This window comes from Sander vitreus, chromosome 16 (assembly GCF_031162955.1).
Source record: "Sander vitreus isolate 19-12246 chromosome 16, sanVit1, whole genome shotgun sequence".
In the NCBI taxonomy this organism is placed as follows: domain Eukaryota; kingdom Metazoa; phylum Chordata; class Actinopteri; order Perciformes; family Percidae; genus Sander; species Sander vitreus.
The window spans coordinates 7,116,710-7,130,913 of NC_135870.1; the positions used below are offsets into that span (position 1 = coordinate 7,116,710).

Below are 14,204 nucleotides of genomic sequence, written 5' to 3' on the forward strand. Positions count from 1 at the left end.
TACATCTCTCTGGCTGAGTAATAACAATGAGACAAGACTAGACAATTGTATAGTCTCAAGGAATAATACAATCAACAATAACCAAACTATTCAGGGAAACAGAAGTCCATGGAAGCCAAGTAATACTGAAATATAAATATATTCACCATTAGACTTCCAAGAAACAGCAGGAAGATTAAATAATCTGAGTAATTAGTCTAGAGGAGAACAATACAGCCTCTATACAGCATGACAGGTACCTGGTGACCTGCTTGAACCCATAAATAAAAGTACAGGTATTTTAGCTGGAAAGAAAACATTTGAAAAACACTCCCTGGTGAGTAAGAACTTCTACCTTTTACTTCCTTCTGAGAATGGTGTGCTAAGATCCGTGTCAAAACAAAAGTGACTTGTAAATATTGATCATTTCCACTAAATTCTCATCCTCCCCTTCAGGAATTCAAGACATAAAGAGCTAGCTATGGCCCCAGGATTTCCTAATAAAGTCCCAATTACACAACAATAAGGAGAGCCCCAATGTTTTAGATGCAGTCTATAATAGGTTATCCATTGTAAGAAGAACGATTTGTTCTTGTTAACACTTCTAGTAGGGCTGAACCATGAATTGTTCCCAAATCGGAATTTGAAAGTATGCGATTAGCTAATCGTGAAGACCGCCATTAATCGAACATGCAATATTTAGTTTAAAGTTTAGTGTAAAATTTGGTTTAACATTTTTTATTCCTCTTTTTTTATTATTATATTTAGTGTTTTTTTTTCATGAGATAAATGATGGAATAATACATATCACAGATTGTTTACAGAAACAGATTTTTTTTTTTTTTTAAATACTTTAACATGATCGTAGAAGGAGCCATATATAGATGCTGCTATTAAACTGAGGCATATCTGACATTTCAGTTTACAGGAAAGAACTGATATAAATATTCTGTGTTTGACTGTTAAATGTTCCATGTGTATTCTCATCCTTGCATAAGAATATAGAGCAGCTTTGATGCTCCATGACATGTTTTAGCAGTTACGCAGTGAATATTGAACATTAGCTACACTTTAGCTAAAATAAATAACTACGCTAATCGAATCGTAACCACAATATCTGGCAGAAAAATCGCAATTAGATTGTATTTCCCCAAATCGTTCAGCCCCAACTTCTAGGAAACTTATGGAGTGCAAGTGCGAAGTCATGAAACAAAGTGGAGTTAAGTGGTAAATCACAAGAGGCTATTTATGCAGCTTTCTCTTAATGTACCAGTCAGGATTCCACAGGTGGATACCTCGACGATGGAACAGTGCCTGTAATCTTTTAATTCCAACACAGCACACCTAAGCTTTATTTAGGTTGTTTTCAAAAATAGCACAGTTGGAACTCTTCTACTGTAGTGAGAAATCTAATGTTAAGCCACATGAAGGTCAAGATCTGTGTGTTGGAAACACTGGCATCAGTGTCTCCCCATCTTGTGTATCAGCTTTATTATGTGACACACACGCTGACGTCATCCACCAACGCAAAAACAAAAAGCCCAAAACAAAAACACAAGAGATCTTTCAGTTGTCGTCATGGCCTCGGGGGCCCTTTCTGCTGTCTGGCCGCCTGAAAGAACCTGACTTACCGCAACACGTATCGAAGCCACATGGTGTACACACAACTCTTAAGTCTCACAACTGGTGTTATCAATGAAAACCAGGCCTTTGTTGTGGTCCCACACAACCTTTAAGTGGACAGCTCCACATGGTTTGCCAGAGTCAACAGGATTATGGGGATTTATATGGAGGGAAAAACAGCAGAAAATCCAACAAGTGAAGGGCTCTGTAGCACTGTGTCTGTGTGTGTGTGTGTGTGTGTGTGTGTGTGTGTTTTGAATTGGGGCTTTTTGAATTGGGGCTTTTCCTGTCTGGCACATGTCAGCCTGAACGCACACATCAAAGTCTTGGACTATTATCTCTGACAAACCATCCCCACTTCCTTGACATCGTCACACGTGCTGCTTTCAGGGATCTCATTACAAAACCTTTACAAGGAGACATGCCAATTACCCATAGTGGGCTTGTGGTGGAAGCAAACGAGTTATTAGGGACAGTAGAAGGATAAAAGCAAGTTAGCGAGAGGCAACATGCCTCCTCACTAAATAAAAGAGCAAAAATCTAAAATAAAACTCTTGTCTCTTGTTGTCTCTCGTCAACAAGAGACAAATGTTTATCCCAACAGTGGCTCTAGCGTCATCATACAGTAGGGTCTGTCCTCTCATTCAACCATACTAAGACTATTTACAGCTCAGATGATCTTCTGCAGAGATACCGTAGGATGAGAAAGAAGTATGAGTCTGTGTGTGTGGCCATGTTTGAATCATACAACCATAAAATGCTACAGAGTAAAAATTAAGGGCATTCATTTAAGACCACAACGATTAGTAAAAAACCTTTAAAAGGAACAGGCTTATATCTGTAACTTTGACTGCTTCGCCACTAATGACGAAATAAACAACTTTTAAAAGTTTTACAACGGTGATAATGCCTAACTGAAAAGTAAAAAGTTGTAAAGCCGTTATCAGACAGGGCCTACGACATCTATACAGATTCAATTGTGCAAAGCTCTTATCATACCATGGCACCTTCGGATGACTAAGCACCCAGGCTGGTTAACACCTGAGCAGGAGACGTAACAAAGGAGGATTACAGCGTCAGAGGATTACTCAAGTGCTCGTCTGCTGCCGGGAGTCTGAACTGATGCCGGCATGACTGAGGAAGGTGTGATCGAACCATAGGTGGGGAAACGCATTCCAGGTGCAGAGGACGAAAGAGGCCCAATGTAGTTCCCGTTTGACCGATATTAAAACTAATAAAGTTCCATATACAGCAAACGCCTCAGCGTTCTCACCTCATTTACTGATCTGCATCCAGTTTGTGAAAAGAGATCTACATGTAACTGAGGTCCTGAATAAATGTTGAGTGAACAATCATATATCACAACACCAGATGGTATGAGCTGCTGAATATAAAAAAAACAAAAAAACAAACAAAAAAAAAAAACAGACTGCCCGATGATGAAACAGGCGTCCTCGTAACACCACCCCTGATGCCAGATATACTCCCATCCCGCCGTGATCCGTCCCACACAGTTTAATGTACAGTCTAATTTCCCAAATCCATTTAGAAGCATCTACTTAAGATAAGATAGGCGTTATTGATTCCACAGTGGGGAAATTCACTTGTCACAACAGCTCAATGCAGCACAACAAATAACAAAAGTACACATAAAATACTTCTCACTGAGGTTTGATTTTTGCCCAAACAATTACACACAAGAGCTTCTTTCTCCGCGTTTCCTCTGCTAAACCATTGTCCCCGTTTACGTTAAATCACTATTTTGGCATCCATTAGTTTCCTGGTGTATCTGCTGCTCTACAAGATCTCTCTCTCTCTCTCTCTCTCATGTAAAAGAAAACAGAAAATCAGGTCATTCAGAAAATAATATAGATAGATAACATAGATAGAACAAAACACTTGTTTTTTGCAGGAGTGGGATGAAGTATACACTTATTGAATCCCACCCCTTCTTATTTAATCCCACCCCTAAAACTATGCTCCCACTGCCAATTAACTTAGGGATTTCTCTTCTGTATATCTACAGAAAGAGCCCGTTGCGTAATGCACGCTTGTCCGCACACGTTGCCTGAAAAAGCTAAAGCTTCTTTATGGTGTCTTTAAAATTCTTGTGTGAAGCACCTGCTATGGTTGCGTTACCATTTTTTACTACATTTTACTACAACTTTGATTCAACCTGTATTTAAACTTGTGATGGTCCATTTCAGATGCCACTGTAATTACCAGCCCAGGAATATCTTATTTGCAGCCTTCAGGTATGTGGCGCTGCCGTTATTGTCCACACATGCCACACACATGAGTTGGGAGACAAGTCCCTGCCGTTTCCCATCTCCAACCCACTCTTGAGACCTTAATGGTTACCTCCACTAGCAGCAAAGCAAACACTCTCCCATTAAGCCAGTGTATTCCACAATGTACCATTTGAAGGTGAACTCCAGTTTTGTGATAATTGTATGTCTTGCAAATACTGTAGCTTTTAACCAGATTGTAATGTCTGCTACTCTTTTAATTACCCACCTGAGAGGTTTGTGTGATGGTACAGAGCCTTTATCAAAGCTTAGAGATAACACATAGGAGAGCCCTATACAATTACATGGCTCATTTACTGACAGTTGTTCAATGCTTTCCCACCTGTGTAAAACACATTAATAAAAAAAGTCTCCTGTTGTACATTCAGGACACATACATGTATGGGTTAGGAGTGACCTATATCTAAAGACCCTTCTGGTATTAGAATTCCTTCTTCATGAGAAAAAAAAACAATCTTGGGATTAATGTTTGTGCCATGCTTTGGAGAGACATCTGGTGCGTTTTCCTACAGCAGGAAGAAGACTCCCGAGACTCACAACCATCTTATGTGTTTCCTGTATGTGCATTTTGCATCTCTGTCCACAATGTGGACTAACATTCATTTAGTGCTGTTGGTAGATTCTTCTCTACCTCTTCAGTTTTACCACTTTCTAAACTGGTTCCTACATTGCTCTTCTCAGTCCCAAGGTTGTGCTAGGCTCACTCGTAGTAATGTTCTCATCAAGCTTGGGAAACATCTCAATATTGTTTGTGCTGCCTCTTCTTTTAATTCTTTCTTCCCATCTACCCGTTTTCTTCTGATAATCCTCTCTCACAAATCCCCCAAAGTACTGTTAATCATTGAGGTGGCAGATAATACTCCTCTTGTACTTACTTTACACACTTTAAGCCAATCTGGTGTTAGTATTCATTGTATTCCCATTCCTGCACTAATTCGGTTGAGTGTAGGTTTCTGCCTGGGGATTTTTTTTTTTTTTTTTTTTTTTTTTTTAGCTTTCTTAGCCACCACCCCGCCACCCCGCCGCCCTACCTCCTTAACTACAGAAGCACCGATATCCTGTAGGCTGTGATTTACTGTGAGTGCTGCTGGACTTCCCCCAACTGAGCTAACCAACATATCAAGAGCGATAAAGCCATTACTGATGTGGAAAATTTGATTCTGCACACTGGATGTTTTTATTACAACTCACTGAGAGGCTTGAGGATGCTTGCAGGGCATTCGTATGCGTTCTCCCCATCCGACTTGTATCCTTCTGAACTGTGTTCCGCTCGCTCCCGCTTCTCCTTGTGGCTAGACTTGCGTCTGTGGCGTCTCCTGCGGTGGTAGCTCTTGGGAACATGCACACCAATGTACACAGTGTGGTGACCTGCACAAACACAAGGGGAGGGAATGCAGGTCAGATTAAACTCAAAGTTAGTAGGAAACCACATCAATCCTGAATGCCGGTATCACCACTGGGTTGTGGTGTGAAATCTTTGCTTATGACAAGGCTACTTTGACGCATTGATTTTTTTTGGCTCGTGCTGAGGTTTAAACAGTGACATTGGTTGTTTGTTGCTTATTTCACAGTCATGAAGAGATACAGTCAGTCAAACTGCAAAACCAAATAAATGCCAACTACTTCCTACACAGCAACTCATACAGGAAATTATGACTTTAATGTCTCCAGGAAGTAATTAAGAGAGACAGAGAGGTGGAGAGAAAGCTACTTCACTAAGTTAGCGTGGAAGCAACCGTGTATTTTTCCATTCCATTCCATACACATATCTTGTGGGTTTTTAATGATATCTGTTACACCCAACAGTGGTCAGTCTTGCTTCCTTGTAGAAACTAAAGACCACCTAAGGCACAAACTAAACAACGCACTTCCACCACATTCCCATGCAGGGGAAGCAAAAGGGTCTTGCAAGTGCTACTGAATACACACAAACAGCTTGACATTATGCCAAAAGCTCTGACGTGGTTCTTTGTGTGTGCACACTTAATTGCTGGTTTTTGAAACGTGAATGTCTCAGCAAATGCATGTGGGTGTCTCAAGATAAATTATTTTGCGGCTTATCCGACGACCTGCGCTGCACAGGATTAGAGCACTTGAAGAAACATCTTCCTGTTCAGAAATGTCAAGCTAAAGTGGAAATTATTCATCTTATACAATATGTCAAACGATGTGCCGGTACTACAGGAAATACTTCAGTTTTTACCAGCACAGTACAGTATGTGCTGAAAAGACAAGGACAAGAAAGCTTTATGTACCGTCTGTCAGCTAGATAATGTGCTGGTGTTCATCACTGATCTTACCTTCCACTTCCCCTTCATCGCAGACATGTTTGACAAAGGACGCTCCTCTGTCCAAGACGGCCTCATCCTCCACTCTACAAGGCAAAAGAGAAGACATATTCAATATGGATCACCACATACGGCAGCGTTAAATATGCTTGCAACCAAATGCATTTACCAAATCATTCCGTCCCAATTTCAGTCAGGCTTTCTTCCCCATTATTGAAACACTAAAATATAGTTAAAATTAAATTAACAAATGACAACCAAATTAAAAATTAAAAATTTAAAAAAAAAGTGCCAATAACTAATGTCGTGTTTATATTCCAATCACACTTTTATGGCCAATACAGTAGAGTCAAATTCTGGTTAGAACGAAACCCAATTCTTATATTGACTCTTATTCAGCATCTTCTTATTCAGTTATAACTAATGCTGAATATTAGCCAGAGAAGCCGTTACTCTCTCTTTGCACCTGTCAACCTCTGTGGCACAACAACAAAACAAGACAAACCACGTTACAGTTAGCAATATCGAGACAAGTCTGGACTTCACCTCCACACTCACTCAAATGTGAGCAGAATGATTTAAAAACATTATGAATAACTCCATAACAAGGCTTTAAAAATGAGTTCACCTGCCAAGCTTTATAGTGCATTAGCATTTCTGATCACCCACATGACCAAAATGTCACCTATCCATGGCATCCACCAACAATGCTGCACACAACATTAATGCATTTGTTGAAACAGCTCCTTTTGTGAGTGGGTGAGTGGATGTATACATTTAAACATCACACCACTTTTATCACAGTAAGACCTCGATAATCAGTCACACTGGACTTTCTAGTGCCAGTCAGAAACTTCTTTGTAGGCTACATCACATTCCGTTGTCACTAAGTGTCAACCTTCTTGGAGGGTTGGAAGGAATGTGGCTCCTCCAGTCCAGCAAAGTGTGGCCTAATCCAGGGAAGAAAAGGTGGTTTAGGGAAACCATAATCGCAGAATACCCTTTTTGCCAAAACAGCTACAAGGAAGGAAACAATACACCAGCTTGTAACTACAAAAAGTAAAGAAAACTGAGGCTAATATTTCATTAAATTAGGAATAAGTTGGGGTGGCCTCTAGCTCACCAAGTAAGAGCGTTCGCCCAGTGTAGGCTGAGTCCTGCAGCGGTACGGGTTCGAATCTGACCTGCTGCCCTTTGCTGTGTCCCCCATCTCTCCCTCCCCCCTTCTTGTCTATCCACTGACACTATAATAAGGGGAAAAGCCCCAAAAAAATAATCTTATATACAGTGGGGAGAACAAGTATTTGATACACTGCTGATTTTGCAGGTTTTCCCCACTTACAAAGCATGTAGAAGTCTGTAATTTTTATCATAGGTACTCTTCAACTGTAAGTGACGGAATCTAAAACAAAAATCCAGAAAAATCACATTGTATAATTTTTAAGTAATTCATTTGCATTTTATTGCATGACATAAGTATTTGATACATCAGAAATGCAGAACGTAATATTTGGTACAGAAACCTTTGTTTGCAATTACAGAGATCATACGTTTCCTGTAGTTCTTGACCAGGTTTGCACACACTGCAGCAGGGATTTTGGCCCACTCCTCCATCCCCAAATGATGTTTCCACCTCCATGCTTCACAGTTGGGATGGTGTTCTTGGGGTTGTACTCATCCTTCTTCTTCCTCCAAACACAGCGAGTGGAGTTTAGACCAAAAAGCTCTATTTTTGTCTCATCAGACCACATGACCTTCTCCCATTCCTCCTCTGGATCATCCAGATGGTCATTGGCAAACTTCAGACGGGCCTGGACATGCGCTGGCTTGAGCAGGGGGACCTTGCGTGCAGGATTTTAATCCATGACGGCGTAGTGTGTTACTAATGGTTTTCTTTGAGACTGTGGTCCCAGCTGTCTTCAGGTCATTGACCAGGTCCTGCCGTGTAGTTATGGGCTGATCCCTCACCTTCCTCATGATCATTGATGCCCCACGAGGTGAGATCTTGCATGGAGCCCCAGACCGAGGGAGATTGACCGTCATCTTGAACTTCTTCCATTTTCTAATAATTTCTCCAACAGTTGTTGCCTTCTCACCAAGCTGCTTGCCTATTGTCCTGTAGCCCATCCCAGCCTTGAGCAGGTCTACAATTCTATCCCTGATGTCCTTACACAGCTCTCTGGTCTTGGCCATTGTGGAGAGGTTGGAGTCTGTTTGATTGAGTGTGTGGATAGGTGTCTTTTATACAGGTAACAAGTTCAAACAGGTGCAGTTAATACAGGTAATGAGTGGAGAACAGGAGGGCTTCTTAAGGAAAAAACTAACAGGTCTGTGAGAGCCGGAATTCTTAATGGTTGGTAGGTGATCAAATACTTATGTCATGCAATAAAATGCAAATTAATTATTTAAAAATCATACAATGTGATTTTCTGGATTTTTATCTTAGATTCCGTCTCTCACAGTTGAAGAGTACCTATGATAGAAATTACAGACCTCTACATGCTTTGTAAGTAGGAAAACCTGCAAAATCGGCAGTGTATCAAATACTTGTTCTCCCCACTGTGTGTGTGTGTGTGTGTGTGTGTATATATATATATATATATATTTTTTTTTAGGGCTGTCAAAATAACGCGTTCATTTCGATTAATTAATCTGAGAAAAAAATAACGCAGATTAATCCATTCCATATTGACGTTTGACCCGGAGCCGTTCTAGCCCCCATTAGAGGATGTTCTGCCTGGATCATTGATTGGAACATTTACTTGTAAAAATCTTCTTCCAACCAACCCTGGCTACCGAAATCTGGTGCCACTGATATGTCTGCGCTTCTCTCTGATGCTCTGAAGACGATACAGGCAAGACAAACACCGCTGCACGTGACGCTAGTTAACACTATACTCGACAGCAGCTAACGTTAGCCTACCGCTAGCTAGTAGCTGGATTAAACACGGTTAAAATGCTGACAGCTAACGCTAAACGGTGTAAAGTTTGACTGTTTTACTGTAGAGGATTCAACACCGGTATGTAACAATCTGCAGCTGCCGTCGGAGAAACAACACAGACGGTGCGTTCAATGAAACTGGTAAACTACAGCCTCATGGTGCTTTTGAAGTTATTGTAAATGTCCTTTTCCCATCTGGTGGTTGTTTTTGTCGTTCAACAGCAATTTACTAGTGAAATAAGTTAATGTTATACTATTATTATTATTAAATCATTTAATTTTGACCATATGGCCTTAGCAATAAACAAGCCTTCTTTAATGTCACCAACTGTTGTTTAGTACCCTTTCCTTTCTTAAAAAGTATCGGTTCAAGCACCGTTAATTATGTATGCGATTAATTAATCACAGAGTATGTAATTAATTAGATTACAATTTTGTAATCGATTGACAGACCATATACACATATATATATATATATATATATATACACATATATATATATATATATATATATATATATATATACATATATATATATATATATATATATATATATATATATATATATATATATATATATATATATATATATATACACACACACACACACACACACACATATATATATATTCCAAAATTAGGAATAAATTTCTATTTGAGGCTCATTTTTATGAGATGCCTCATCTCAAGACACAGTTTCTATCTCTAAGTCAATCCATTAAAAATTAGGAATTCATCTGCCGCTGCTAATCTGACCAAGCGCTTTATGAGAATAGTTTTGTTGAACGACAAAAAATAAATATTTGATTTTGGATGTGTATCAAGAATGTCAATAAACATATGAACAGTTTCCATTTGCCACTGAACAATCACCAACTGGGGATGCCAATTAAAAAAAAAAAAAAAAAGGAGGGGATGGGAGCAGTGCACATAAACCGCTAAACAAACAAAGTCAGGAAGGATACAACTTGTTCCTGAGATTGCACCGCAAGCTCATCTGAATTCCCCTGTGGATATGGTATCTGTCCTTGAGAGATGATAGAAGCGTAATGCTGATTGCAGACGTCATGTTGATACACTAGCTCCGAGATCAAACAAGTGATGAGGGGTGGCCGGGCTCGCTGCCAACTTCACTAGGTATAATACAGTGATCAGCCTCTTTACCCTCCTTTTGTTGCCCATTGTTGCTCACAAAAAAAGAGGGGTCAAGTTCCCACACGGCACTGTGTGGAGAGATTGGAGACAGCTCCAGATTTCTGTGCATTTTCTGTGTCCACTCCTTCAGGACAGAATGTACATACAATACCGCCAGCTCCAGAGAATTCCTTTTGCGAAGAACTTGTACTTAACCAGTAATTGGTACAGGCAATGTGGTCAGCGAACAGAGGGGAAACACATTCAAAACTGGTGGAGCCATTTTAATTCCTTCTTGGACAAAAACTGTACATATACAGGATCTTTCCAGGAATACAGCTAAGTCTTGTAGCATTTGCTTAATGCAACTGGTAATTGACAATGGCGCGCGCGCGCGTGCGTGTGTGTGTGTGTGTGTGGACAGGTCATGTAACATAGTGAAAACCGTTGGCCACACAAGAGAGCAAAGGAAGCTCATATTGCATACTGCTGGCTATAGCCAGTCTATGGAGCCACTTTAATCACTCCTTACTGAGGCCTCAGACAGGAAGACCCTCAAGATGAGAAACATACCACAGGTGGTACACAGACATGCAGAAGGAGAGTTCAGCATTCCCTTCAGCATTAGACCGGCATGTAAAGTGGAATGAAATGAAGGAAAAGAAAAAAAAACGAAAGAATGAGGCAATATTAAGAGCTGCGAGGTGGAAGACTCTTAAATCTACTCTTCAACATTTGAGTGTAAAATACTTCATATCAAGTTGATATCATGTAGCAGGAAACAAAACTGAGGCTAAGTGCATCTCTTTGTCTACAGGTATGAAACCAGATAAGATCCTAAGTCTCCTCATTTACGTCATTGTAAAAACAGGAAATCTTCTCGATCTTTTCATTTCCTGCGACGACTTCCTCTGCCCCATTAATAAATAAAGAATAATCAAAAAGCTGGAAGACGGATCAGAGCAACCAGCTGCATTCATCTAGCAACTTCTCACTTTGCTTCTGTTCTTGGTGACCTCATAGGCTGGATAAACCCGTCGGTGCGGGAGGAGCTGGGATCAGCTGCTCGGGATCAAGGATCATCCCCATCTCTTTACAGAGTGACGCACCCAATCCCACCAGCCAGGTTCACCATCAGGGTAGGTGCCCCCAGCACACACAGTGCAACAAGCCATTAAACGATGATTTAGGAGCATACTTCCACTCCACCCAAAAGTAAACATTTGTGTCAAATGCTCAAAATCTGAGGGCTTCATAGGTGACTGTAAAAACATTTTTACCTCTGACAAAGACAAGAGGCAGCGGTCAGCATGAATCCAAACAAGTTCAGATGTTAGAATGCCCATAGAAACATGTTATAGCCACTTTTCTTGTCTGAAAATGTGTTGAGAAGAGGGATCACTTAGTAATGAGTTATCTTAGGCCTGCGCCTAACAATAGTTTTCCTTATCAATTATTTAGCAGCTATGAAAAAAGAAAAGAAAAGTAAAACAAGTATATTACAGTTCCCGAGTCCAAAATGATATCTTCAGATTTTCAGTCTCGTTTTGTGCGGCCAACAATTCAAAACTTAAATATAGCCTACAATGATTTAAAAGAAAAGCAGTAAATCCCCACACCGGAGTAGCTAAGAGTATGTTTGCAGTTTAGTGCCTGATTAATGACTTCTATGGAACATAAAAAAAGGTTGTGGCAGTATGGTTTATAGCTCATATCAAAGTGTCTGATATCACAGTAAGTAGAGGTGACAAAGGACACACTCCTGAGCCATGTGTACACAGGTGATTATGTACCTTTTGTGCAAATATCACTAACTGTAGTAAACTCCCTGCTTCTCAGGTTCGCCTTGACGTTTGGAATTTCCTCAATTGAATGGATGAGGAAATGGATGGATATCTAAATTGCCCAAAACATCATTGAGCAGAGCACATAGGAGCATTTAACATTCCAGTTGGATGGAACAATATAAAGAGCAACACATTTCACAATCTCTGACAAAATGATAGAGGCATGAGGAATCAACTTGTGTTTTTCCAGCCTGAACCCACGTTTAGTCACTTCAGCCCTTGCTACTTGGAGGGGGCGTTACACTAGTAAATAGTTACAGTTCGAGGAACTGTGCCCCGCATGGGAAATGTATTCTCAGCAGATCAGGCTGACGCTGTAAAAACGTACAGCTAACTCACAGCGGCTGCAGGTGAACTTTTTTTCTTTTTTTAAACAGCTGACGAATTCCATGCCATAAAAGTGTTTGCAGACCGTTGCAAACTCAGAAGGGGGTTTCCGTGTTTGATAGTATTCTTCGAGTCTGATTTGTTGCGGCTCTGGCACTTGCGTCATTGCGCAACGTGGACGCACTCTCTGGCCCACGCCGAATATGCATTTTCGGGGTGTCAAGTCAGCTCACAGACCACATGGTCTGTGCGGCATACACACAGCTTTATTCATAAAGTTGTACTGGAGAAAGGCAACTCGCCACCACTTGGCCTGCGCTCCCTGAGTCTCTCTAATTGAAAGGGACAGGTTCTTGGAAAACAGATTACAGGCAGTTCATAGCCACAGCGGTGAGGCAACAGTGGCTTATACAGCCAAAAGGGTGGGCTATTATGAATGTAAAACTCGAGAAGTAGCCTAATCAATAGACCACTGGAGTTTCACTAAAGGCATGGCACCAGATGAGCCACTGAAAGTTCACATTTACGCACAGAAAATCGAACCTGAATGCGTCTCGGCTTCAATATTAATTGGTGAATGATGACCCGATGCCTATGTCACACTTTTACACCTGGCCAGGAAATGGACTTGCAAGCTACAAGGCAAAAGTTCCCAGCATGGTAACAGACAGGCTGCTGCAAGCACTCAAACAAGGGGAAAGCCCATAAACTTACTTCTTTTCGGTACTCATGGTGACAAACTTCGCCTTTAAAAAGATGATCACTCTGGCATCCAGCAGTCGTTGCAAGTCGCTCTTGTAGTCAGTGTTTTGAAATCTTCACCTGCGCAAGATGTGGCGCTTTTCAAGTGGATACAAGTGAAGAAGTCGTGGGACGCCGAGAGCTGTCTCGCTGGAATGGTTTCTTCGACTCTACAACTCAAATTGAACACGTCACACGGCCTTCACATCGTGATGGACTTGCTCAGCTCGTGCCCAGATGACATCTTGAAGAAAATGCTGGTTCTGGATCTCGCTGGAACCGTGTGGAGAGACTGTGAGCGCAGCGTGTCTTTTTCCATATTTAAAGTGCCTCCTCCTGCGTGACGCCACCGGGAGGGTGGTGGTAGGGGGGGGGGCCAGAAAGTCGCTCTTGGGTGGCGCACCAAAACACTTGAACTTGAAGAGGCGAATTACATTTCACCGGATCCAAAATCAAAAACCAAAAATCCCAAAAAAAATTTTTGTATTTGGATGAAAAATTCAACAGAATTTGAAAAACTTGGAGCAGTTCATTTGTAAAATTACTTATACAAAGATTACACTACACAGATACACTTTAAATCCAGTTGCGTATGAATAAATGCAGAGCATGTGTATTCATTTTGTACCTTTGTCACGCACATTAAATATTAACTGAACATATATATATATATATATATATATATATATATATATATATATATATATATATATATATATACTATACATATATATATATATACACACACACACACACACACCACAAAGGCGCTATAAGAAAAAATGAAGGCACCTATTCCAGGTCGCTGTGATCAAATCCCATTGGAGCTACCGGTAGGAAAGTTGAGCAGTCAGATAGCCGACTGGACTGCTGTGTGGACTGGCGACATCTTCTGGAAGAGTTGTAAGACTGACACTGAGCCATAAAGACCAGTTATAACACCAATACTTTATGTATAATAATAACTGGATCTCTGGTTTTAGCTAAAAACATTTATAAATTTGTATTCAAGACT

The 14,204-nt window shown here is 40.6% G+C and overlaps 1 protein-coding gene across 3 annotated transcripts in view; it reads right to left on the bottom strand.

Annotated features, from left to right (window-relative positions):
• The window catches only part of LOC144531561 (electrogenic sodium bicarbonate cotransporter 1-like), a 42,021-nt gene extending 28,519 nt beyond the window's left edge, over positions 1–13,502 (bottom strand). For 2 of the 3 annotated variants that reach the window (XM_078271780.1, XM_078271781.1), the window contains exons 1-2: positions 6,212–6,323; positions 5,103–5,279 (exon numbers count right to left, since the gene is read on the bottom strand). In XM_078271780.1, coding sequence (XP_078127906.1) covers positions 5,103–5,279; positions 6,212–6,308 — 274 coding nt within the window. In that variant the 5' untranslated portion in view covers positions 6,309–6,323. Of the gene's footprint in view, positions 1–5,102; positions 5,280–6,211; positions 6,324–13,162 lie in introns of those variants that run through there. The other variant, XM_078271782.1, reaches the window with a different exon arrangement.
• Between the last annotated feature and the right edge of the window lie 702 nt (positions 13,503–14,204).